Source organism: Watersipora subatra, chromosome 5 (assembly GCF_963576615.1).
Source record: "Watersipora subatra chromosome 5, tzWatSuba1.1, whole genome shotgun sequence".
In the NCBI taxonomy this organism is placed as follows: domain Eukaryota; kingdom Metazoa; phylum Bryozoa; class Gymnolaemata; order Cheilostomatida; family Watersiporidae; genus Watersipora; species Watersipora subatra.
In genome coordinates this window covers 56,879,390-56,907,010 of record NC_088712.1, presented here as the reverse complement: position 1 = coordinate 56,907,010, position 27,621 = coordinate 56,879,390, and the positions used below count along the sequence as shown (strand labels likewise).

The 27,621-nt window shown below is 36.1% G+C and overlaps 1 protein-coding gene across 1 annotated transcript in view; it reads left to right on the top strand.

Annotated features, from left to right (window-relative positions):
- The window catches only part of LOC137397036 (endoribonuclease Dicer-like), a 133,853-nt gene extending 108,781 nt beyond the window's left edge, over window positions 1–25,072 (top strand). Inside the window, exons 15-21 of the mRNA XM_068083318.1 lie at window positions 11,211–11,320; window positions 15,287–15,529; window positions 16,036–16,134; window positions 16,824–16,977; window positions 17,871–18,033; window positions 19,209–19,284; window positions 24,545–25,072. Of these exons, the coding sequence (XP_067939419.1) occupies window positions 11,211–11,320; window positions 15,287–15,529; window positions 16,036–16,134; window positions 16,824–16,977; window positions 17,871–18,033; window positions 19,209–19,284; window positions 24,545–24,698 (999 nt within the window). The 3' untranslated portion in view covers window positions 24,699–25,072. The remainder of the gene's footprint in view (window positions 1–11,210; window positions 11,321–15,286; window positions 15,530–16,035; window positions 16,135–16,823; window positions 16,978–17,870; window positions 18,034–19,208; window positions 19,285–24,544) is intronic.
- Window positions 25,073–27,621: the final 2,549 nt, after the last annotated feature.

Below are 27,621 nucleotides of genomic sequence, written 5' to 3'. Positions count from 1 at the left end.
TGCTCTTATAGCAAACGAGTTCAGCGTACGCTATGCATGTTTATATTGGATTGTTAGTTTAATGTTTGTATCAATCACATGGTGCTAAAAGGATAACTTCAAGTGTAAGGATACCCATAGAACCAAATGAATGCTTATCGTTAGAAAAGCACAAATGTTGTCCTAAAAACTAGCCAATTTTGACCTAAAGAAATTGGCTTTTTGTATATATATAAATCTCAATGTTTGTTTGTTGTTGGTCTGTCTGTCCGTGTGTCCAGTTTTAGCGATAATGTTTTAGGAAGGGAAAATTGACTGCTCACTGAATTTAAACTCCGAATCTCCAGTTTTGCAGACAGGCATTTATTTATCCAATACGTTACACTGTCTAACGGGCTATATTGTGGAATAATTTGGGCATATACTTATTACACACAGTAATCTTTCATGGCTTCACACCTAACACCGAAGCTAGTGTTATACCTGAAGCCATACCAGAAGAAAAATATGTGCTCATATGTGAAGAAAAATATTTAAACTCACATGGTCAACAAGACTATTGCAATCAGTAAAGAGTTGTAGTAAGCACTGCAGCTGATATGGTATGAATTACACAGAAATAAACACAGTACACAGGGATAAACACAGTACCCAGAAATAAACACAGTACACAGAAATAAACACAGTACACAGAAATAAAAACAGTGCACAGAAATAAACACAGTACACAGAAATAAACACAGTACACAGAAATAAAAACAGTGCACAGAAATAAACACAGTACACAGAAATAAACATAGTACACAGAAATAAACACAGTACACAGAAATAAACAAATGGCTTCATTTAAAAGTTAGAATGGTAAATGTTGTACATGTCGATGAAAAGTGAATTTTTTGTACAAAAACGTTTTTATTACTCTTGCAACGCCAGGCTTACAGCTAGTAATACAATAAAACAACCGTTAAAGGTTGAATTGCAATAAAATTCACATTACAGTTATTTGGTATCAAAAGATTCGCCATGTCTTACTCTGTTGTGTTGTAAGTGCTAAATATGTGGGAATGTGATTAAAAGCTCTTACAAGCTCAAAAACGAACAGAGAATCACAGCCACATGAGACCGCCGTAGTTTGGATTCGTTTTCTAAAACGGCTAAAATGTGACGTATGTGTGCGGGATGGTTTATGTTTACACTTTCATGCATCCTTATTCGTCGAAATATTTTCACAAATATACTTCACGCTTGCAACAAAAACCATGTCTATTGTTCTTACGCGTCTATTTTATCGGCATCGTAATGCTGCAACTTTGAGCACTGATATCTCAAAACTTAGCATAAAAATATGTTTAATTTTTTAAACTTAGCTTAAACAATTGCATATCATCCTCTGATAAAAATAATGAGTCTTTTGGTCCACTACGATGGTCGAAAAATGCTGTAGAAATTGTTCGCGCCATATGGCGGGAATTGTAAGTCACATGATCAGATAATGTTAGTTTCAGTTCAAGTTTGATCTATCGCAAATAGCAAACACGCTTTCTCGTATTAAACTTGTTAATTTCAATTCGTCATAATGTCTAACGCGCCACATCGTGTTTGTGCAGCTGAGAAGCACCTTTTTTCTTGGCCAAGAGCAGAGAAAAGACCAGACCTTCACCGGGCGTGGAGCAACTGGGTGAAGCTGGATGTGACAAACTTTATTTATTCGCCTGCTTACTCTTACCTTTGTTTTCGCCGTTTCAAAGACGACATGTTTTCTAACCTGTTTGCATACTCCATGTGTCACCAAAGCACGTGAGTAATTTATTTTATGAACTACTTGTATTAGTAGTAGTAACTCGGGTTATTTGCTAGTATTCTCCTAATACTACTGTATTAATCTCTATTTAATATTACCATATTAATGTCATTTAATTGGAATATGATATTATTAATATTTTATCTTTTTAATTACGTGTATTATTCTTATTATAATAACAAAACTAATTCATACTGCATATCTATCTGTAAAACGTAATATATTAATCTATACTGTAATTGATAAAATAATGTTATAAGTTTCACGATTAATTTCGCCAAATTTCTTAACCCACTCACTTATAGATACGTTATATAAAATAGTTATTGTGCATTTTCTGGTATCATCGTTAATAGCATATTAATATTGTTAGATGATTATTATTAGTATTAGATGAAGATTTTGTGCCAACCACTGAAGACTGGGAAGAGTTTGAGCGCTATGTTGGCCAGCGTCAAACGCTCTCCAATTACATGTAAGATAGAGCTGAAATTAACCAAACTTGACAAAATATAAAGAATATCCATAGAGTTATTACTCACATTTCTATGTTTACAATATCATGGATTCTGATAAGGTTTTGTGAAATCTGTGTCATGATTGCATGGCTATATATTTATTTTTTTTCTGATCAAGCAAATATGATATAATAACAGGAAATGATGTTGTACAAATCTTATTGCAAGTCAACTATTGTGTTGTGATTTCAGACCCGAATCCTCCTTCAAAGAGGAGAAAATAATAGTAAGTGTGACAGCACTCCAGCGGCTATTTCACTGTCATGCCTGCACCCTCCCCTGCTCATTCACGATGGTGCGAGAAGGCGGATGGGTAGAGTTCAAGGTTACATGTGCCTCCTGTCACCAATCGTACACTTGGGAAACAACTGCCAGGGTGAACAGAGCTCACGTCATCAACCCCCTGCTGGCAGCTGCATCACTCTTTTCTGGCGGATACCTTACGCAGAACCTCCGTTTTCTGTCGCTCCTGATCATCGCGATACCAAGCCACAGCGTTTGCCTCTATCAACAAAGAGAATACTTACATGGTGTGAGTGTTAATATTTACCCATAAACTTGGAAAATGTGAGTAAAAGCTTGGCACACTAATTGAATAACAACATTTAGAAACAATTTTTTTCTTGAAATGAAAATATGTCATCCTTCAAGTGAAATATATTATAATTTAAATCTGATTCTTTATCATAATATAGCACAAAAAGGGGGAAGAGGATTCTACGTTCTTAGACTAATGATAATGATACAAATTAATCTTGTATAATGAAGTTTTACAATATTTTACAGTGTATTGCTGAGCAGTACACCCTGCATAACGAGGGATTGATGGCAGCAATCGATTGGGAGCTTGATTTGGCAGGTGACGGTAGATGCAATAGTCCGGGGCATTGCGCACTATACGGGGCCTACACTATGATGGATCAGAGCTGCGGTTTAATAGTCAGCAGCCATCTTGTCAAGGTAAAACTTTGACAGTTTTTACTTCACAGCCTGACAAAAACCCAAATCTTTTAGTAGTTATCAATACATAAACATGAAGTTGCTGATCTAGCTAAATAATTCAGTCAAATAATGTGAACGTGATTGTTGGTCGTAACTTTCTTTACTTTGCAGTCAACAGAGACCACCAGCTCTAACGCCATGGAGCTGGAAGGCTTCAAGCGATGCCAGTCCGATCTAATTTCCCACGGCTTGAGAGTGAGGTCCATTACAACGGATGTTGTTACAAAGGTTGTGTGCATACCACAAGCTTGTGTTTTGGCTTATGCCGCAAATTCGTCGCGGTGAGCGACAGCCTCTACCTGCCTGCTTGGTGTCTAAGATTCGGGCTCTTTTCTCACCAACGGATTATGAAGAAGAGTTTGCAGACTTGCAAACAAGATTTGCGGTATTAGCCAAAACACAAGATTGAGGTATGCACACAACCTTTTCCGAGCATTTGGCGATGGCTCTCCAAATGGGAATAAATTATCTACCAAAACAATTATTGAAAAACAATAATTGCTGATCATCAAAATAATCTCGATCTTTATATAATAAAATCATAAAACTAATACACTCTCTACTGTAGTAAGTGTACAAGCCAAATATAACAGTTCTTGTGTTCCACGAGTTCAGAATATGTGTGTTCAACCGATGCATTAAATGTGTAACAAAAAAATTGTAGATAATGCTTGACACATTAGCATAGCTTTGGTGTTGTTGGCATTAAATGAAAATCCAACTCACTATGATATCGCAGGTAATTATTCCACCCCAACTCAAGGGGTGCAGGCGCCACAAGTTCGTCCACACCAGGATGCATACGCAGGCATTCATGCTCCCCGCGGTCATGGAGACGATGCACAAACTCAACATCATGGCAGCACAAACATTCAGGAAGAGATGGCATGTCTTGTCAGCGCTTGCAGACGCACCACTCTGTAGCCGGTGGTATTAGCTCCTAAAGAAATGAACATATATGTCTATGCAACCATAGCTAATACATCAGGTCGATGTTATCCAACAGTATATCACTGCAGCACTAGATTAAAATTGTTAATGTTGTCATTCGAGAAAAATCTGTAATTATTTTTTCACAATATGAAGCGATAATTATCATCACTAAAATCATATATATATAATAATATTCGTTCTATCACTCTCTAGCTAAAACTATTACTAATAGCTAGCTTGGCACATAAGAGCTGGCTAGTGGCGGTGCTTACTTGCTGGGATGTTTGATTCTGTTGAGGATCTTCTTCAGATAGAGCGTCAGGCTCGAAACGCCAGGGTCTTAACTATTCAGAATTTGACATTTTTTATGATCGCAACTCAGACATGTACACGTATGTTGAATCGTTGGACGGAATGGCCAAGCTGAAAGTGTAAAGTAGCGAGCATCTATATTTGATACGGGGTCTTAGGTAAAACCCTAAGTGTTTCTCATAAACTATCGCTACGATAAGCTTTATATTGAGCTTTTTATTGGCCTTTCAATTTACGCGAGAACATCACGTGACAAGACAATAACCAAAATCCGCGGATACGTCATCGAAATCAAGAGATTCCAATCTACGGCGGCTTTTGGTTTTTGAGCTTTTAAGAGCTTGTAATCACATTTCCACATATTTGGTACCTACAACACAACAGAGTAAGACATGGCGAATCTTTTGATACCAAATAACTGTAATGTGAATTTTCTTGCAAGTCAACCTTTAAGAATACAACTGTACTATTTGTATTGTGAGTTTTGTTATAGAATTTCGTATAAATGTCAAGGACTAAAGATTTCACCAGAGATTTTACTCGTGTTTCTGGTCCTCAGAATAAGTAATATGAAGACATTTGAAGGCTAAGTCTAGTTTCAGTATTTCACAATTATCTTACTCAAGTGTTCTCCATTTTTCAATTTTGCCTGTTAAGGGTTTAGGCAAAAAGCGAACTGTTAACTATCTATAACTAAGGAATTTTTCATGAACAATCGACACGAGCATTTGGATTGTTGAGGTCTGGTGTAATATATATAAATATACATAAATATGATATATATGTAAATGAATATGGTATAAATATAGAAACGAAAAAGAACTAATGGTCGAAGAAAAAGAAATGCAAACATACTTTGTGTTAATGACATAAATTGAACTATAGAAAAGAATTATTAGAAAAAACTTTTATAGACAGTTCCAATTTTTACTAGTTACTGTCTGATACAAGTTACAAGTGACAGTATTTTTGTCCATATGTAAATAGTTGTCTGCATGAAGCCCACTTGTCATCATCATTCGAAAGTCAACCTTGAACTCACTAGGAGATATAACTGCAATGGAAATAAGTAAACCTAAATTGAGATCGCTATAATCAACTTATTCCTCCAATCACAGGTTTGGAGGAATAAGTTGATTATTCTTGAACAAGTATAACATATGCAAGATGCATATTTTAGAGGATTTTCATATTTTATATGAAGATGCATATTTCAAAGGGACAAGCTAGAGGCCATAAATTGCTAGTTGCATCAGCAACTGATATATTGTGTTTCTGTCTAGCTTTGTTACCATGACAACGTACTGATTACATATCGGCCATAAAAATGCTAATGCAAAAAAGCCTACCTGTCACTTACTGCAGGTTTTATTGGCATTGTCGCTTTCCTGCTATGTGAACATGGTTATTGTCAACACGATGTGGTCATTTGTATCCCATTCTCCTTTTAATTTTATAAAATATAACTTATGCTTGAGATAGCATAACTTACATTATATATAGTATAGTGCCTTTAGTCTAAGAGTTTTTTTCTACATGCAATCGCAGTCACGATATGGTAATTCCTCCGGCTTATTGCAACTTTAAGTCCTCCGCCACATCCGCCACATGGAAGTGTAATAATTAATTAGCCCATATTTTAGGTGACCTCCGTACACGCAGCTGGCAGTCTTGTAGATTGTGTTTGAGACTGTTCTAGAGCATTCTAAACAGCAAATAGTGACCTCAAGTGCTTATGACAATGTTTTACAGTACTAATAAAAGGTGTTGTGCTGATAATTTTAGCTGCCTGTACACTAGATGATAACCGATAAATTTTGATCAACTGATTACTTTCAAAGAGTCGTTATGTGTCTAAAAATATGTCGATAAGTTGGCAGAACTCTAGTTTGAACTTGGTCAATTTACAGCCAATCATTCAGTTGTGGCAACTAATCATAGCAGATCAAGCCCATAGTTTCACTTTCTCTAGCAGAACATGCTAAGTTTCACTTTCAAAACTTAAACGTAATTGCTACCATTTTTTTGTAATTAGCTAGTAACTACTAGAGAAACATAGTGTAATATTAATTAAAAGTGTATATAGGTTTAAATGCTAGCTATCGACGCAAGTTTTGACTGTGGATAAACTCTATAAATTTCGAACTTTCATCGCGTCTCATCAATTATTCTACAGCCTTAAATCACATCGCATTTATCAATATCCCATTTGCCGCTCTTTTTTAAATCTAAAGCTACCTCCCTCTAAATCTGCTTCGGGTCATCGCAGAATGTCATACCAGCAGTCAGCACAATGGAACGCTCTGCCTGATGAACTGCGTAGGGTTGTGAGTGGGCCCACTTTTAGACGTGCCCTCAAGCTGTACCTGTTGAGCGGTGACTAAATAGTTTCTGGCTGCTCGCTGTTAACTTGTGGCCTAGGGCCTTGTCTAGCAATGCTACTGCGCAGTTTGGGCCTCATCATTATTTCTTTTGTTGTTTTTTCTGTTTTCATATCTTTTGATGAAATAAACAAACAAACAAACAAATTGGTATTCACAAAAAATCTGCCAAAAGTTAATAGGAGGTTGTAAAAAGTTGACAGGCAGTTAAAGTGGCTGCAAGTGTTTTTTCACAATACTGAACGGTCATTTACAATGTTACAATAATAAGCCTACTGGGGGATGAATTGTCAATGGATAGCTCAATTTTAGTAGTTTTGAAAATGGAGAGCTTGTACCTTTGTGTCCCGTTCTAAAACCAAAAATGTGCTCAAGTATAAGAGAGTTGATGAAAGAAATTTGATGAAGAAGGGTAAACCGATCTTTACAGACATAATCATATCCAGTCTAGTGTTCGTGCCATAAGTAGCCTAAGGCATCATTGCTTAAGTCGCTGCCAACTGATGCCAAGCATCTGGTTGTAGACCCCTAGCCAACTGTAGATGTACTATAAATAGAGCTACTACGGTCATGCCTCGACATCGGAGCCAAAGGCCCTAACCCAGCGCTCACATGTCAATTCTTTTGTATCTCAAATCAAAGTTTCCTAAATAAAATAGCTTAAAGATGGGATTGCGTCAAAAAGGTCGATTTAATGAAATTAAGACCAATCAAAGGCTAAAACGTCAGCTACAATCTGATGTCTTTTTTTTTATAGACTAACCCTGTCCAGAGTTATAAGCGTTTGAATGAGGCCATCTTTTAAAAAGCTCAGATTCGAGCGGGTGCTTTATGCGTGACGTAACGAGTGATACATGTGAAAAGAGTCCACGAGCAATAAATATAAGATCTCTTCATTAGCCAATCATCAGCACAAAATTTTTATATAGGTCATAATAAATGTTATCGCTCGTAAAAAGCGTTGTCTGTGATCTCAAAGATTCTTGTCGTTTAAGAATTTACTGATTCAACGCATGTCTACAGTTTCTAAGTTCTACATAATTTAAAAATGGCTTCAAGTTCGAGCGAATGGGACTCAGACTTTTCTGAGCAACAGTTGGTAAAAGATTGAAGCAGACAGCCTATGGTCAACTAATCAAGGCGCCTTTGGGAGGGCCTCATGTAGCAGGAATTTTTAGCAGTGCTCCGCAAGCAAGCTGAGCGTTGGGTCGCTCTCACGCAGGTACCCTACAAATAAGGCACTGCATGCGAGAGAAAAACGTTCAGTCTATGTGGTAATAAATGGTAATAATTCATTATAAATGGGGCTATGAGTCAACATTGTGTATTTTGCATTAACTTGTTAGTCACTTACAATCAGAAAGAAAACTGTACCATTTGCTCTGCTGTCACTGCGCTACGGTACTAGCGTCCTACTTCGTCTTATCTTATGTGCTGACAGCAATTTTTGGGAAAATGCTGTTACATGTTTTCATATCGTCTAAGTAAACAAGACAGTAATTGCTCTACTAATGGCTTAAAATTTATGCTGCGGCAAATATAAATAAATTATTTTCACGTAAGGCAAAGACCGCTATAGGGTTAGAAATTCTATGTCACTGGTAAAAGAAGTTTATAAAAGCACTGCAACCACAGAAGTGTTTGTATCTGTCTGATACGACAACACAAGCTTTGTGTAATCTACTGTCAATTGTTTAGAGAGAATTTAATAGCGTCTGCGTTGTTCAAAAAGTGACTGCAGGTTGAAGAAGCAGGCAAAGTTGAAGTTTTCAAGGTATTTACCAAATACAAGCTTTCTGTAACGTCAATAGGATTATAAGATACCCAAATATTTACTTAGTTTGAAAATGTACAATTTAAGCTGTTTTAATAATTTTTAACATCAAATGAACAATTTATAAATCTAAAGTGCATTTTAAAAAGGGTGAATGCTCTATTCCCTATTGCCTGACGATATACTGTGAACAGTAGAATGAAAGCACCTTTTTCCAGAAACTTGTTTCAGGGAGTTTTGCATTAGCTGCAAAAACACTCATTTTTCAAAGTCTGCAACTTTAAGTCCTCCGCCTTTAAGGCTTGGATCGCTGTAGTGAAATTATTATGATCAGTGATGGTATGTTTATTCTTTGAACAAATACTGCTGAGATAGTATTCCTAAAACAAAGTTACCAACCATTAAACTAACTGTAACATATTCATAACAGGTTTATACCAGTTCTGTTGCATACAAACTAGTAAATATATGTGAATATTGGTAAGAATTGCAATATCAACTGCGACCAATTGGCTGCGGTGGTCCAGGATAAATCTTATTTTTCCTTATTTTGGAATGACTCAGTGGTCATTAAAGCAAGAATGGTAAATTTAGATCTGCATTGTAGTTATTAATATATAAAACATTTAAATTCTCATGCATTATTGCATCATCTAAAGCTCTAGAAAATTCTGTTGTCATATTTATAATCACTGGTTTCTCTCTCAGCATGATGCAAAGGCAATTAAAAAGCATTTATGGATGTCTTTAGGATATTCTTCAGTTTATTAACAAGTGTGACTACATTTTATCTTTAATATTTCTGTGCAAAGTTTATGCTAAGTCGAACTCTATGAAACTATGACCTTAGCTTAGCCGTAGCTTTGGTTGGACCTTTTTAGATGACTAGTCTGGGGTCATACCTGTAAAATACTGATCATTAGGGGTTGATGCTTCCAGTTTCTCAGTTCATGTACGAAGTTTCCAAACAGCGATAGGGTAGTGACACACCCCCCTCCTATGCCACAGCAATGACATCATAGTAACAGCCGTGTTGCTCTCATTGTGTCGTGGTTCAGTGTCGCTGTTTGAAAGCCAAACACCCGTGCCATGCGCCATTTTTGTGTTTTAAGAAAGCCTTAGCGACCAACAGGGTTGCACTTGTGCATGGGCGTAGGTATTTCCTGTTGCTGCGTCTGCAGGAATTTGTGTCATTGAAAAGCTTAAATCTTTTTTTACTTGAATCTAAAAATGGCAGAAGAGAAGTCTGTATGGACCAACCCCGAAATTGAAACATTCCTCGGCTATTTGATTGAGCACGACTTTTGCAGGATCTTAAGCCTGGTTCCCATATCAATTGCGAGACTCTGGCGGTAATCTTGCACAGGAAAACGCTTGCGACGCTAGACTCGGCGGCTTATGTTCACGTAAAGCTGCATCGCTAATAACGGCATAAAAATGTTCGCTCGCGATGCCGTTTTTATAATGCTGACCTTCACCTGTACAGTGCATTTCGGGAAGGTTTTGTCTGCGACTTTTGGCAAAATTTGAACAGCACTAAACTCTTGCGTTGCCGCCGGCCGGTGGTTGCCGGTAGGTAACTAGCGCGTAGGTAATAAAAAAAAATTTAAAACCTTATAAAAAGAGCATTGCTGAAAAGAGCCATTGTTATCGTGCTAGCGCTAGGGAAGTTTGAAAAATAGTTGTCGTTACTTTAAGCTAGCCTTAGGTCTAGTGGGACACGTTCTTGTTGCAGTAAACAATTGGGCATAAAGATCTCGGCTATATTTTATAGATCACAGGTTTCAACTTCAGTATAGTAGAATTAGGACATAATGCCTAAGTGGTCTTACAAAACTATAAAAAATATGCATAAATATGAAGTGTACCCAGCGCGTAGGTTCCCATTTCACCGCTGCTAGCCTGCGGTGCTGTCGCCGGTGCTTTGCGACATATATGGGAACCAGGCTTTAGATATTGAAAGACCGAAAAATTTAGATTCATACGAAATGACCTAAAGATACAACCTTGACAAAAGGCATTGCACAACCATAACGCCTTTCGGAAACACGATCTGCTTGTAGGCCCGGCATATCGCTTCGGCATTAGCGCACCCAGGTGTAGTTACACTATCGCTGTAAAAAAACTTTGTAATTGTTCCTACTAAACATGAGTTCACTGCGGTGTTTCGCTTGCCTAGTAGCTCTCCATGAATTATTTTTATAGTCTGTGTTCTTCCTCATAGCTTAGCTTTTTATTATATACACATATCCTTAGAGTTCAGCTTCGACGAATCAAGAATCAATAAACATGTTTTGTTGATATGTTATCCGGGTTACTCTAGTTATCCCATGGGAAGTGCAACTCACAGCCTTGACTAATTCTTTCTGATTCGCCAATATTTTCACCAAGATCATAATGCCCAAGAATGTTTGGCTTGGCAATTCACCAAATAGTCGTAAAATATTTAGGTTGAACCTCATCCCAGGTTACAAAAATTATGCCATTAATCATCTTCTGGTTTCTTGCAGGGCATAGCTGACTGCGTGGAGTCTCTTATTGGTTGTTACCTTACTTCCTGCGGTCCTTACGCTGCTCGGGTGTTCATGGCATGGCTTGGCATCAACGTTCTTCCCCCAAGGTAACTTTTATTGCTCGTTGTATTTCTGTAACATTGTAACTTGTATTGCTGTGATGTGGTGCATCATTCTGATGACCTCTGCTGTGTGGGCTAGCCTTCCTTATACATAACCAAGAGTATTTTTATTGGTAAACTTTTTTCTGTTTGTCAAAGAAATGTTGAGCATTATAATGTTAGCTTTTTTCTGCTGATTCTCCTTTCGACAAGGTTCTTGTTACAAACTGTATTATATTATTTTACATATTTCTTTTATTTTATTATATTATTTGTTTTTAGTTTGAATTAAATGTCTTTTGGTATCTATTAGATTTTACAAATTATACATTCTCTGTGGGAATCGCCAGATTACCAGGACAAAGTAGCAATCATAAATATCAAGCTCTATTACTTAGACACCAGCTGGTTGTTTTTCATCACCTAAGTCGTACCATCGATGTTGCTATTCATGGAGCTATTCTGACAATTTTAGCAAAAACAGCCTAAAAGTGTCCGAGCTCATGCTGTAGCCTTTTTGCATTTGCACTTTTTTTTATTTCTGCAGCCTTTTTATAGCATCAAGTCATTAACTCATGTAAAATTTTATGCTGATTAATTCGGTATCAAAATATTTTTTGTAGACCTTATGGTAGAAGTTGTGACAATTAATATGCGCCCTTGTCAAATAATGTTTTACCAAATATTTAAGTATGTCACAGTAAACAAACTAATTTAGTAACGAAAAGGTTAATGTTTTCTTCAAGTGCATCCTGGTGGTAATTTTCATATAATGATTTTCTCATTTATAAAAACTCAATATTGTATCTCTATTGTTACAAACAACAAGTTGATTTACCTCATTTCTCTGTATAATCTGTTTGTCATTCTAACTAGTTGATCTATTGCAGCGTTGCCATGGTAACTCTGGCAACATTTTAAAACAACTTGGCATTGATCCAGTTTTTGCGTGTCGTAGTCACTTTTGACTTATTCTATTGGTCGATATCTAATCAATAAGATTTATCGTTTTAATTGAAACAAGTGACTGACGCATAGTTGCCTTCTCTATGGGTTCTTGCATATACTTCCTATCAGCGATTGGCACATTTCTTTACCTAGAATTCTACAGCTCTCTCAGCGTATGAAAATGGAAGTGCATATTAATTAACACGATTCCAAATTTACTCTTGCAAAACAATTAGGAAAAGCTGGCAATGTACGGGTGGCTCAGTAAGAACCCTTGTTTAGTAGGGCCTGCTGACTTGCATCACTGAGATGTGTTCTACATTGTGTTTGGTTTGAATTTCCAAATAGAGTTAGTATGCATCCTGCAGAATGGCTTGGTACAAGCTTTCTTGTTTTTTTTACAACACTGCTGCCAAAGCTGATAGCTTCGTTAATGAAAACCACAATTTGAGCATTTGATAATAGCTAACATTTTTTTTTGTGGTTCAATTATTACATTGGTTCCAAAGATGGAGTTGTCTACACTTTATATTTATGCATAATTTTTATAGTTTGGGAAGATCACTTGAGCGTTATGTCCTAATTCTTCTACTGAAGCTAAAACGTGTGATCTATAAAATATAGCTGAGATCTTTATGCCCAATTGTTTACTGCAACGAGAACTTGTCACACTAGACCTAAGGCTAGCTTAAAGTCATGACAAATATTTATCAAACTTCCCTAGCGCTAGCATGATAACAATGGCTCCTTCTAGCAATGCTCTTTTTATAGAGTTTTAAATGCTTATTCAGCTGTTTCCTAAAGGTAACAGATATGAGTTTGTTTTTAAACAATTTGCAACAGGTCCTTGTTTAAAACTGAAAATAAGTACTCGCTACAGATTTGTATAGCATATAGTGTATTTAACACTTGTATACAAGTGCTGAATCAGAGTCCAGTGTGTTGAAGAAACTTCAAGTTAGTTCTGACTCTTTTTCTATCACTGTGTTTACATGCTTCGAATGGGTTCGAAGTTGCTTGCACTCAGAAGCATAGAAACGGGAAAATTCGAACATATTGCTTAGATAAATTTGTGCAAAAGCGTTCGCTATAATTCCTCGCGAATCTTGAAAGGATCTATATAGTGCAATTCCGCATCGTGGAAACATTAGGGTCCGAGTTCGTCAGCAGTGGGCAACTCCAAACCCATTCAAAGCATGGAAACCCGGCACATACGCATGTATGCATTAAGTTCAAACGATATCCATTTATTCTAACTAATTAATAAGTACAGCAGGCATATTTTTATATAAAGCTTTATAATTTTTCTCATATTGTTTTGTGAGTTTTTAAGTAATTTTATGAAAATATGGCTTTAGTTTAGCTTTAGATTTGTTTTGAGTACCTTTATAGAAAATCAGACAGGTCGTATGTGAATACTGGCTATTACTGGCATGATGTTGTGGATGAAGCAAAGCTGCAGGTCCCGTTGTAAGGCTATTCAACTGAACTCAATGTGACCATCATTTGGTAACGGTTTTTTAATTTATAATTTAATTTGCGTCAAAGTAGGCATTTGTGGTCATCACTTTTCTCTTGACCCATTGTTTTACTCATCAGCGATTGGCTGCTGCCCGCTATTGACACCCACATCCTAGTATCAACATCCGCATATCTTATTGTCTACAAACATACCTCTATGGCTATGCATAATTGATATGCATGACACAAGTAGGACACGGGAGGTGAAAAATGGTTATTTCTTGATTTGGTAACTTTTTAGCATCCGATTATTTGTTGTCATTTTCAATTTGTAGTTTAAAATATTTTCAATATTTAGTGCAGTTAAAAGGAGTTTATTGAGTTAGAGTGAACTCAATTTTATCAGAGTTGAAACTGAAACTGTTGAACAACGGCTGGGGAGATAGTTTACCATTCTATGGAGGTAGAAATGCACCTAGCTAATATCAACGCTAGAAAATACTTGTTTTATGGTTTTTGGGTACACATAGTAGGATAAACCTTCCCATATCGTCGCTATCGATGGATAGACTGACATTGCATAACAGGTTGTATTTATATCATCTTCATGGTCAGTAATATCAGGAAGATCCGAACAGAATGTGACTCACTGGGGATTTATCTGTCAACACAACAATGGATTTTTTTTGCCCACCCTTATCAAACATGGAAAAGAAACAATCAAAACCACAGAGGAACCATTTTACTGAGAAGAAAGTGTGACTTTTTTCTTTGAGTTCCACTTAAATTTTTTGCTAGATTTAATAATAACTTAATATGGTTACAGTATGTTTAATATTAAGTTATTACAGACAAGCTTGGCTTGTCTGTAAAAATAGCTAGTATCCCGTAAAACCTCTATTTGACCGAAAAGGGTTTATTTTTCAACCCTTTTCTTAAAGCGGTGCTTTATTAGAGGTGACGTTCAAATAAAGGGTGGCATTGTATTTTTTAAACATCTCGTCAGAAATAATGAGAAGAAAAATTTAGCCCTTTTACGGGTGAATTGAGTGTCACCTATATTTTGCACTCTCTTTCGGGCAGAGTTACATGAACTGTGTGTGGATGCAAGAAATTTGCAAACCTATTTGGCATTTGAATCTACAACACTCGGCATCACTACCTGGAATGTTGACGCCTGCACCAATCAGGCTCCTTCAGGATTCTAGAATTGTTGTGCACATTCTTATTCTCTGTGCTTTATTGGCACACCTGACAATCTCTCAAAGCATACTAACCTTAGGATACTAGTAGTCTGTGGTTTGACAGTAAAAGTGATATCATCACAAGCAATAGGTTTTATATCTCGATTTTTACGTTGCCTTTCAACACCTCTTTTGTGTTTTGTAACCAGATAATTGGTTGCTGATCTTACATGAATTCACTGTGTTGTTGCATACCGTTTCCTTATGGTAAACTGGTACAAAAATGGGTATTAGCTGTTATTTTAAAAACACGTAGTTTTAAAAACCCATTTCATTATATTTATTATGCTATATTGACACACTATTATATTTTGTTCAGCAAGGATCAGAGCGATTCCTCTGGAGATTCGGTTGGCTTAGACTATGGCTTTTCACTGCCTCAGCCGCCCTCAGGCCTTATAGCCTCAACTCCTGACAGTAGACTACAATTAAACAGATTGTATTCGGGGCTGGAGCATTTTGAGGAGTCCATAGGCTACACATTTAAAGATAAAGCATACCTGGTGCAGGCATTCTCACACTCGAGTTATGTACACAATAACGTGACAGATTGTTATCAGAGGTACTTGTATCTCATGCAGTTGGATTTACTTATCCCTTATTGGTCAGCTGTCAGTTCAATCAGCCAATAGGTGTTAGTTCCAGTGTGTTAGGCACTTTATATATATTTACAAGATTATTAGATGTTTACCGGCAAGAATTCAGCTTGAACATATTTTGAACATTATGTTATCGTGAAAAATCTTGTATAGAAATAAAATTTGTGTTGTTTTTACGGTTTTGATGCTCTTGCATTATGATTATATTTTGTATTTCGGGGTAGCTTATTTAGTAGCATAATATTAATCCTTGGTGATTTATAGCAATGGTAACAATACTAAATATTCCTAAAAGGCAGAAATTTTAAACAGCATGGATGCAATTGCTTGCTTTTATAAATAAAATTTTAATCTTTGCACTGTTTAATAGATGAGACAAAATGTAACATTCATGTTTTTGTTATAGTTTATGTTTTTGTGTAAGGCATAACTTCCTGTTCTTGCTGATTTAGATCTGTTTGGTTTTTAGGTTGGAATTTCTTGGTGATGCTGTCATCGACTATGTTATTACTAGATGCCTTTTTGAGGATAAAAGAAAGCATTCTCCAGGCATACTTACTGATCTCAGGTCTGTTATGATAAGTAGTATTGATTTGTCTTCTCCTTTTTATTTTAGGAGGAGGCAACTTTACATTAGGCTGGTTGATGTATTCAGCCTAGAAATCTTCACAACTGCTCAATTTTTCCTTTTGTCACTATGGCAGTCTTGAAATAAAAATAATTATTGATGCATATTGCACCCTGTTTTTGTTAAAATCAAATCATTCAAATTCAAAAAAATTCCCTTACCGCAATTAATGTTTCTATTTGGTTTTGGCCTCCATAAAATTGTGTTTACATCAGTTCTGGCACATTGATGTAGCGAAGAATTTTATTGTAAAAAAATAAATTTGACAAGATTTCTGAATTACTACTGTTGTGCAGTGGGAACTTAATCTCACGGCAGCTATGCATTTGATTTTTATGAATAATTCTCTTTCTTTGGTTCATACAAAAACACATGCTTTCTGTTCGATTTAAAAATTAGAACAAGCATATTCGCAATAGAAAAAATCAATTTTACGTTTACCTATGCATTTTAAGATTTTGGTGTAATGTTTCAGCTTCAGAATAAGAAAATCACTTGGATATGTTGTCTGGATGAATCCCTGCGTAACCTATCAACAACTGTTATGCCTTCTGCTTCCATGTGTTCTATCAATTCAATAAAACGTAAGCTTACGCAATCAGTAATATATGGTTCGGTTTTTAATTCAGGTCTGCTTTAGTAAACAACAATGTGTTTGCTGCCCTAGCAGTGAAGTGGAACTTTCACAAGTATATCAAGTTTATATCCACACAGATGTACGAGCGTGTTCACCGGTTTGTGCTTCACCAGAAGGCAAGAAATGACCGCATACAGATAGATCAGGTGAGTATTCTATTTATTTACAGCTTACCAGTTGGTCTGGGGGTAGTCAAAACGGTATTCATTCGTGGCAAATTTTGAGACATTTGGGACAGTTAGCTGTTTTTACATGTCAGAAGCTATTGGAGTGCGCATTCTCTGCTTACGTATGTTGTAAGAAGCCATAATCTTGTCATTTAACTTGTTCCAAAACAACACTTATATTTGTTTTCCTTGACCTTCTTTTGATGTAATTTTAACTTCAATCACTGCCAACTATTCTTATTTTAGCTGCCTGTAGTATGTGTAAACCTAAATTTCGCGGCTCTTTTCATGTTTCTGATTTAGCTAGAAATATGGCTAGTTGTAAGTTTAACTCCATTTGTCAAATGTTTTAAGATGCTCCCATAGTGATATAAAATGGTTTACAGGTATTCTGACAAATAATATAATATGTTACTATGTTTTAATATTATTTAACCTAAAAGATGCGATTCAGCAGGTTCTCTTATTTAGTGATGATAGACAAAAACCCTTTAAAGATTTAGGATGCGGTAAACAGTGATACGATTCTTGTTTGTATGCATCAAGTAGTAGAAAACTACTTTCAAGAGTGCATTAATCCAAAATTGAAACTAAGTTGTCTTTCTTTTAACCTGTGTCACAGGTCGATAGACGTAGTTGCTATCATATTTCCTTTAATTTTTTGATGCATTCATGTTTTTCAATATTCAAGAGTACTACTTATGTTGGCTCTATTTTTATCTCATATCTTCAGTGACCTTCAGTTGCTGCTCTCCGCCGAATAATGAGTGTGTGCCTAATTTATGTACACAAAGCAGTTTACCAACTGCTTTGTGTCGAATAATTAGTGTGTCTAATGCCCTAATCATTTAGGAGTTGTGTCCTACTTGCAGTACCTTAGACTGAATGAGGGAGAGATGGATGGGGAGGAGGTGGAAATACCCAAAGTGCTTGGAGATGTTTTTGAATCCGTCGCTGGCGCTATCTACATAGATAGTGACATGTCATTGGATACTTTATGGAAAGTTTATTTTCCTCTCATGAGACAGCAGATAGGTGAGTTGAACTCGGTAACCTTTGAGCTTCAATATACTACATGTAGCTGTCTCTATGAATAGGAGAGTAAACAAATTTCATTCTGTAGAATGTCTCTTTTCAAGATATTACACTATCTTTAGTCATTATATTTATTATGTATATATTTTTTATATTATATTAAATGCGTGGGGAACTTAATAGTAACTATTAGCTGGAAGTTATCTATTTGAAACAGTCTTGTTAAAGAATGGACTGATATAGCGCTGATTAGTATGAGCACTATCTAACAAGTTTCTATAGAGGGGCCCAGCTTCATATTTCAGTAGCATGTATAGAAGCTGAGGCTTTATGACACATCAGTCCTACCACTGAGTCATTTGCTATGCAATATGTATTTGTAATAGAACAGTTATCTGCCTAGCTGTTTGGATTAATTTTCAGTGGTGTCCCTCTCTATTCTGTGTAAGTTGGAGCATGAGCATATTACAGCTAGCAAAATAACCACCTTGACCTTTATTGTGCTCATTCCCTGTTGTCATACGCTGTAAAATACTTTGTGGTGGATCTTATTTACAATTAAATTAATAACTAGTGTTTAACCTTGCAACATTTGATTTTAATTAAAATATAAGTGAGGAAAAGCTACAAAGTATTACAAAGCTATTGACAATATTGCAAAGCCACCTAGAGCAACTTGTATAAGTTTGGGGCTAAATGTTAATTTGTTATTTTTTGGTAAAACGTTTTTAAACAGTTGGAATACAAGTTATATTAGCGATTTGCAATATGTGACATGATTAGTTGTGGCATTGAACAATAGAATTGATGATAAAACAGCAAATATTTGTGAGTGGACAATTCTTTTTATATCCTATTTGAGAAATTAGTGACAATTTTGCTAAAATATGTTTGAATGGAAAGGGTTGAACAATAATTATGCTTATCAATAGAAACTGTTTCAAATATGACTTGTTTGTGGTTGGTGGATTTCAGCCAATCATTTCACCCACCACTGATGTATTGCTATCAACTATTGCTGCTAGGTAGAAGTGTCAATTTTCTGTTTACCCACGGGTGTTTTGTAGCAGGCAATTTGTGATTGAGATCATTTCATGTAAATAAACTTCTCTTAGATGTCTTGTTACTTCTACTCCATGGTTACATTCTGAATTTTTTTTCTGCTTCCTGTTTAGTTCTCTTCAGCAAACGCATTCCAAAATCTCCAGTCAGAGAGTTGCTTGAAAGAGAACCAGAAACAGCAAAGTTCCAGTAAGTTACAGTATGCTAATTCCACAAGTCTAAAGGCCTGTCTACACATACTGACCAACTGCTCCCTATGTGTAGACAACACATCGGCCATGCGTCGCTACATAGAACACATACACTCAGTTACATAACAAACACATGTTGGTCTACATTAGTAGAGATGAAATCGATGCATTTGTAATTGGCTGAAATAGTTTATTTCAACGATTTCGATTTCATTGTATTCATTTCCAACTCTGGTTGATTCCATTTGCGATTGTATGACAGCAGTGCTTCACACAAATGACTGTTCACAAATTGTCTACTATATATATATAGATATATATATATATATAAATTAGTAGAGAATTAAACAGTGTACTTATCTTTTGTCAGCTACTGTCAGTTTCTTGCTTACGCTATCATCAGGCTGTAGATCTCAACCTGATGATTGCGTTGAGACCTACAGCCTGATGATTGCATAAGCAAGAAACTGACAGTAGATAACAAAAGGTAAGTAGGGATAATGGGGGCACTTTGGTCATAGGGGCACTTTGAGCCACCCATATTTTGAGCATTTTTGCATTTGTTGGAGTTATCATCTTTTGATAATATGAGAGGAAGTGATGTCATAGATCAGCCATATTGGTTTCTATCAGCTAAAGCAAGGTGGGCTAACACAGGTTAGTTTTAACTGATTTTTGTATAAAAAACTTAAGTATTGTATCTGAACTATTTGAATCACATACCCCAATTTAATGTGGATACAGATTGTGTTGAACTATGTCATTATTTTGATGTATCTTTTGCTTGTTTATTTGCTTTATCTAATATATAACTTTCATGCAAATTGAGCTGTGCAACATTTTTATTAGCAACATAGCATGGGGCACTTTGGGCCGCATGGTCTGGGGCACTTTGAACCATGGCCCAAAGTGCCCCAGGTCAATTATATTTGGAAATGTACTTTTGTTTTAGTTTATTTTACTGTGTATCATCACTATCTGTTGATAATGAATTTAATGTTGATAATGTTGTTTTAGTATACTACAAAGATGGTTCGAAATTACCAAAAAAAGTGTCCTGATACTACCCCCTCTGATGTAATGCGTACAGCTGTACAAATGGTAATAGAAGAAAGACAGTCAGTTCGACAAGTGTCTATAGCTCTCTCCATACCACGCACCTCTTTAGCCAGATATGTGAAAGAAAGTCAGTCTTGTGGTGAAACAGAGGTAGTGAACTATCATAAAACAACTTCAGCATGAAAGGTTTTCAGTAACACTCAAGAAAACATGCTTAAGGACTACCTTATTACAGCTGGTAAACACCACAATGGTTTGACCAAAAAACAATGCCGAGAATTGGCATGGCAGTATGCCAAAAAACTGGGCTGCAAATATCCGGCTGTTTGGAATGAAAACCAATGTGCAGGAGAAGACTGGATACTCGGATTTATGAAACGACATACTGAATTTACAATTCGTAAGCCGGAAGCGACTAGCCTAAGTCGTAGCACAAGTTTCAACAAAAAGAATGTCAACGATTTCTTTGACAATTTAGAAGAAGTTCAAAGAAGATATGGATTTCAAGCGAAAGACATGTGGAACATGGACGAGACGGCGCTGACAACAGTTCACAAACCACCTAAAGTAATTGCTGAAAAAAAATCCAGACAAGTAGGGCAAATTACGTCTGCAGAGCGTGGCATGTTAACAACAATGATTGCAGCAGTCAATGCAGGAGGCGGCTTTATCCCACCAATGATGATTTTCCCTAGGGTTAAATACAAACCATATATGATAGCCGGCGCACCTCCTGGTACACTCGGTGCAACAAATCCTTCGGGTTGGACAAGTGCTGAATTATTTGTTCTGTGGCTGAAGCACTTTATTGAAAATTCGCGTGCCATGATCGAAAAACCTGTCCTTCTACTCATGGACAACCATGAGAGTCATATGTCCATACCCGCTTTGGATCTGGCAAAAGAAAATGGTGTGGTATTACTCACTTTTCCACCTCACTGCTCGCATAAGCTACAACCTTTAGATATTTCCGTTTATGGGCCGCTGAAGCGATACTATAATGATGCCTGCAATGGTTGGCATCTAGAAAATCCTGGAAATACTTTGAATACTTACCATATGGCTCAGCTGTTGGGTGTGGCATTTCCCAAAGCATTCACAACAGGGAATATTACGTCTGAATTCAGAAGGCCAGGAATCTCTCCCTTTGACAGAAATGCCTTTTCCGATGATGAATTCCTTGGCTCTTATGTCATGGACCGACCTGCCCCTACTCTGATGCCGCCACCAACTGATCAACCTGTTCCCTCAACTTCTGGATCAACAGGTCCACCTGAGCCACCAAATGATCAACCTGTTCCCTCAAATTTTGCTTCAAAAGGTTCATCTGCAACTTCATCTACACCTAATAATTTGAGGAAAGTGGTGCCAGAAATCATCACTCCAGAGGATGTTACAAAAGAAAGTCAACATCTATTCTAACCAATACTCCAGTGAAGCAGCGCCTAACTCTCGAAGCTAAAGAACGAGCTAAAAAAAAACGAAAAGCAGAAAGGTGAGAATTTTAGTTCAAATTAGTGGTTGAAACATAAAATAACATACATAATAGCTCTACTGTTACCATTTTCCATCATTATATAGCTGGACACTGTTTTGTTTCAGATTGCGAAGAGGGCAATCCGTGAAGAGGACAGCTCAAGTGAAGATGACAATGCAGAAGCTGAACTGGCTAAGCAATTAGAAAGTGATACAGAAGAGCCGGATTATTTTGCTGAAGTAATGCCAGATTCCAGTGCCATCACCAGTAGCGCCATAAATATCTTTGATTATGTACTGGTGGCTGTGCATGGAGCCAGATCAAAGAAAAACTTTGTTGCAATGGTCACAGCTAAATCGGCAAATGATGTAGAAGTGGATTTTTTTGTTCATGTATGGGGCGATCAGTTTATAAAGGCTGACACTAAAGATCAAGCTATTGTAGACATCAAAGACATTGTATTACTATTGCCTTCTCCTGCCGTCACTAGTGGAACAAAAAGAACTGTGGAAAAACTGAGTTTTCCGATTGATCTATCGGAGTATTTTTAAACATTATTTTTGTATACGAGATAGCGGTCAACAGGATCTAATAGCCCTAATTAATATGCATTGCATCTTACATAATATAGAATTTATTGCTGTTAAATTTTAAGTTTTGGTTTTCATTTCAGTTTAAATAAAATCATGTGAAAAGCATCAAAGATTACAATGTGGCCAAAGTGCCCCGACCCCCAGTCCAAACTGCCCCAGCCCCGGGGCACTTTGGGCCGGTCACATACAGCTTTTTAAAATACATTTTTACAAAAAAATTGAATAATCACACCAACCAAACATTGATAGAATGTAGCAAACACATTAATTTCCCACAGTGTAAAATATGGTAGCTATCCAAGATCTACGGCTGACTCGGCAGCAACAAATGTCAAAAACGGCCCAAAGTGCCCCCGTTACCCCTACACTGTCTAATTCTTTACTAATTTATGCTGCTCCATTCTATGTTGAGGGCTCTGATTTTAATTCTAGGTATAATAAATTTAAATATATATCATATATACATGCTATACATGTATCATATATATTGTACATGTATAGCATGTATATAGATAGCATGTATATATATCATATAGCATGTATATACATGTATATATATATATATATCATATATATAGCATGTATATATATATATATATATCATATATACAGCATGTATATATATTACATATATAGCATGTATATATATTATATATATAGCATGTGTATAGCATATGTATACTAGAAATTCTCCTGTCATACAGCCCACGACCTGATAATGGAATAAGTGATAACGGAAAAAAAAATGGCAGTGCTGGTTGTTGAAAAAGTAGTTGTTAGCAGGAATTGGTAGAGTTTAGTGTAAATGAAAGTTGTTCGAGATGTCATAAAATAAATTTGAGGGAGCACGACTTGGAAAAGGTGCAAATAACAATTTCAACAAATATAGAAAAGTTAGATAAGTTCAGTGTTCTGTTAAAGTTCACGCAATCTCATCTCCTCTCTTTTACATTGTAGGATTTGGTCATTGATAGCTAATCAAGTGATGCGCTCCCTAGCGAAGTTGTTAACTTCTAGATTAAATTGTTAATTAAAGCTGTAGGCCTAACCTACTGTAATGTATGTAATTTAACAACAACAATAGGGAAATATGTTTATTATAACTCTGAAATGCAAAATTAGAAGTAAAATGGCAAGCTACTGTGTAATATACACAGCTTGAAAGTTGGTTGTGTTGAATGTAGAATGATTTTGATAGCGATCTAGCAGAAAGCAAGTATGAGCGTTCACGCGTCTGGAAGTTTTCTGCAAACTGCAGCAAAATAAAAAAATGTTCTCGTCATAAAGGGGCATTGTAGTTCGGCCCTAGCTTGTACATAAGTTGTAAAGAATTTCGGCTAACGTTTTAAATAATTTAATGAAACCTTCGGTGATTGGACAAAAAAACATAGGCTGATAAACTGTGTACCACAATTTCATACCCGTAAATCGGTCTACACCTCAAACGGTCTACGTTTATTACAGAAACCTTCGAATAAATTCGATTACAAGTAAACAATACCATAGACTGGTGAAATGATCACGGTTTTCTCGTGAAATGCGCACTGCTAAATAGTTCTGCTATCTGTCGCACGGCTTTACTGGCGTATCGTAGGCCGGTCTTGACTTTTATTAAACCAAGCTTTTCAAGCGTTTTGTGGCGATTTTCGGCCAAATTAATCTGTCTATTTGTGTATAATCCGATCAGATGGGTAAGTTTTAAGATACTGTCGACAATTTACAAAGATTTGGTAACATATTTAAATAGGCTTATATGTGTTTTGTATCGTTATTATACTTTGACGACTCTACAAAACGATGATTAAATTTGTTGATGAGATTTCGAAACAAGGGTTTGCGACGTTGTTGATGAAAAATTTTCGTAAGTTGTGTGCACATGCATTTATCATAAAAACTCTCAAACTTCGCTCCGCTCCTTTGGTCATGGGATAACATATATATAGCATATATAATTTTTGCTGTTGTATTTTAAATTTTATGTGTTTACTTATTTCTGTTTGGTTCTGTTTACTTTTCTGTGTTGAAAAGTAAACACTATATTTCATCTTCAATAGAGACAGGAGCAGCCTCTATCTTCTTAAACATTGCTATAGTCTTACTCAAATTCTAGAATGTACTATTCTTTACAGGAAGCCAGAGAGGACAAAGGATGGCAGAGCAAGGGTGAGTGTTACAGTGGCCGGCAAGGATGAACCTTGGTATGGGGAGGGCAGGAGCTACAGAATAGCAAAGGCCGCAGCTGCCAAGAAGGCCCTGATTGCACTCAAACAAATGGACCAATAGCATTTCTGTCCCTGAAACTCTTACACAGACTCATCGTATTGGTTTGCCCCACCTCGCCATCGCCTCCTCTTTTTGTGGCAATTTTATTTAATTTTTGATAGGCATACATGTACTTTGTTAACTGGGGAACTGAATGCTCAATCTTGTATGACATCGTTGTTTTTCAGAAAAAATATTTTCTTGTTACGTTACAATTGTTTGATGGTATGACTTCTGTATCTGTCTCTGTCAAGTTATCTTTTATTCTGAAACCAATCAATTTACTGTTGAACTTTAGCAAACGCCTTGTCACTATTTAAGATCGTTGTCTTACATTTTTCATACACCCTTCTCAAAACCGGTAACATTTCAGGTTGAATAAAATACTCATTGGACATCTTGGCTCATGTTTTTGAAATTGTATGTATTACCTAATCTATTTTTATTGTATTTCTTCGTATTATATTACTGATTGCTACTTCTGTTAGTATGTTGGTGGCTGCTTCTCTACTCATGTTTGGTAAAAACACGGCAGACCCCAGAAGTTGCATCTAGGTAAACAGCATAATGGTGAGGGAGAGGGTGATCCACTTCTGTGTTAACCTGTGGCACTAACATCAGAACAATGTAGCCAAAGGCTACTTTGAGTGATATCAAAGAATACTCCAGGAATTAAAATATATGCTAGTTATTCATTTGCTATTGTTAGAAATTTATATATTATTATACACATATATATATATATGTACATATCCTGTATAATATTTAGACTGTTGTTGGTGAGAGAAAGGTGAAAACAAAGTTTTTACTAAATAATTATTTTATTTCTTCTGTCCGTCATTCTGGCGTGACCATAACGGTAAGTCTGTTTGGAGTGCTTACAAAGCCTTGCTAGCTTCAGCTATCTGTTAACCTTTTTCCTTGAGAAATGACATACTGTAAATGTCTTTTATCACTTCCATGGTCAAACTACATTTACCATAAAACCTCTAATTAGACGCCACGGCGCTCTATTCTTCAACCCTTCCTCTATAGTGGCAGTCAATTTGAGTTGGCATTCAAATAGAGGGTGGCGTTGTATTTTTTAAAAGGTTGGTCAGAATGTTGGGAAGATAAATTTAGCCCTTTACGGTCGAAGCGATTGTCACCTATATTTTGCCCTCTTCTTCCGGTGGAATGATATTAAACCTTTTGGATGCAATAAATATGCTAGCATAACTCCAACTTGTCAAATATCTCTTAATAAATATGCTTTGAGAAACCGAGGAATATCTCTACCAGGTGATATCTATTGCTTGCAATTAACCTGCGATGATATTATAGCCTGTGTCCTGTTTTGCAATTCGTCAGAGCTTTCAAGTTTTATTTATTTCTAAATTTGAAGACTTTATGTCTACGTATATTTAACAATGTTGCATAAAAGCTCATTGCAGTCATTGATATGTTAGCTACATTTCGCAGCCAAAACAAGCTCAATGTGCAATAGAAGAGGATTTACGAGCGTCGATCAATTGTAAGATCAGATTACCACAATGTTGCTATCAAATAATATGCTATAAATCTGCAAATTTATAAGTTATGTGATGTTAATCTATTAAATGCTACAAATATATATGCATAAACAAGTGACATGAACAAACCATACTTATATTACATGCAGAAACAAAAATTTACGTTTCTAAAACAAAAACATTTGCACTGTTTGCTCGGATAGCTGCGTTCAGATTGTTGCTTTCGATAAAACGAACGTCTTCTGGTTGTTCAATACCTTCCACAATGTCTTCTGACCTCAACGCTTCTTCTGCATCGTTGAACTAGTCGCTGTTGGTGTCAAAACAATTATTTGGCAGAGTAAAACTTTTATGCGTTGCATTTAGGACAGATGTAACGCATAAGTTTTGCTTGCTAAAACTAATAATTGGCCTATAACTAGTCGACTAGTTTACTTCAACTAGTCATAGATGTAAACTATAGTCAGTTACATCTACCATCATAAATGCAAACCGCTTTTCATATATGTAATTCAAAGTATCAAGACCGAGTTAAACAAGGAACTACTATTAGCCTGAGACAGTTATTAATTATTTCTAAGATGCTGCTTCAAAGTTTCACCAGAAAAAAAGCTAAAAGCTTTGGAGTCGTACAAGAGAATTGTTATTGATGTAAACAATTAATTATGAATACGATTTTGTGGACATTTTTCTACTGATCAATTGATATTATGGGTTAACAAAAATCAAAGATTGTCTAAGTTGCAGTCAAATGGAGGGTGGCAATCTATTTTTCAACCCTTCTCTCACAGTGGCGGTCAAATAGAGGTGGCAGTCAAATAGAGGTGTCATTCAAATAGAGGTGGTGTTCAACTAGAGGTTTCGTTCAATTAGAGGTTTAGTGTCAGCATGTTGTTTTTGGCAGAAGCTGATAAAGCCGTAGCCTAGTAACACGAGCATAGGATATCAAAGTTATCAAGTCCTAAATATTGGCAATTTATTTATCTATGAACATACAAGCATTAGATTAATATGAACATTAATTAATTTGTCAACAAAAAATTACAAAATTTTATGTCATTTTTGGGAAATTTAACATGGCAAAAGGGTCAAATATTGGTCGTTCATAGGTGCAATTTTACAGTTGTGGTCTTTAACTCTTACCTTTTTAAATTAAAAGTATTGTATCTGCTACTTAATATATATCTCAATTGCTGATCAAAACATAACTGAGAAACCTCAAGTCAGTGGTGCTTTAGTTTTGTAGGGTTCCACACTCCAAATCCGCAGTTCAATATTTTACTTGTTTGTGCTTGTCACATGTCGAGTAGTGACAAGTGTGCACTTTTGCTTTCTGGTGATTCATACACTTACCACATTTCTATATAAAACTGGTATATTGCGGGTGTCACCAAATAACTGAGGTGAGACAATCATAATTTTTTGGATTAAGT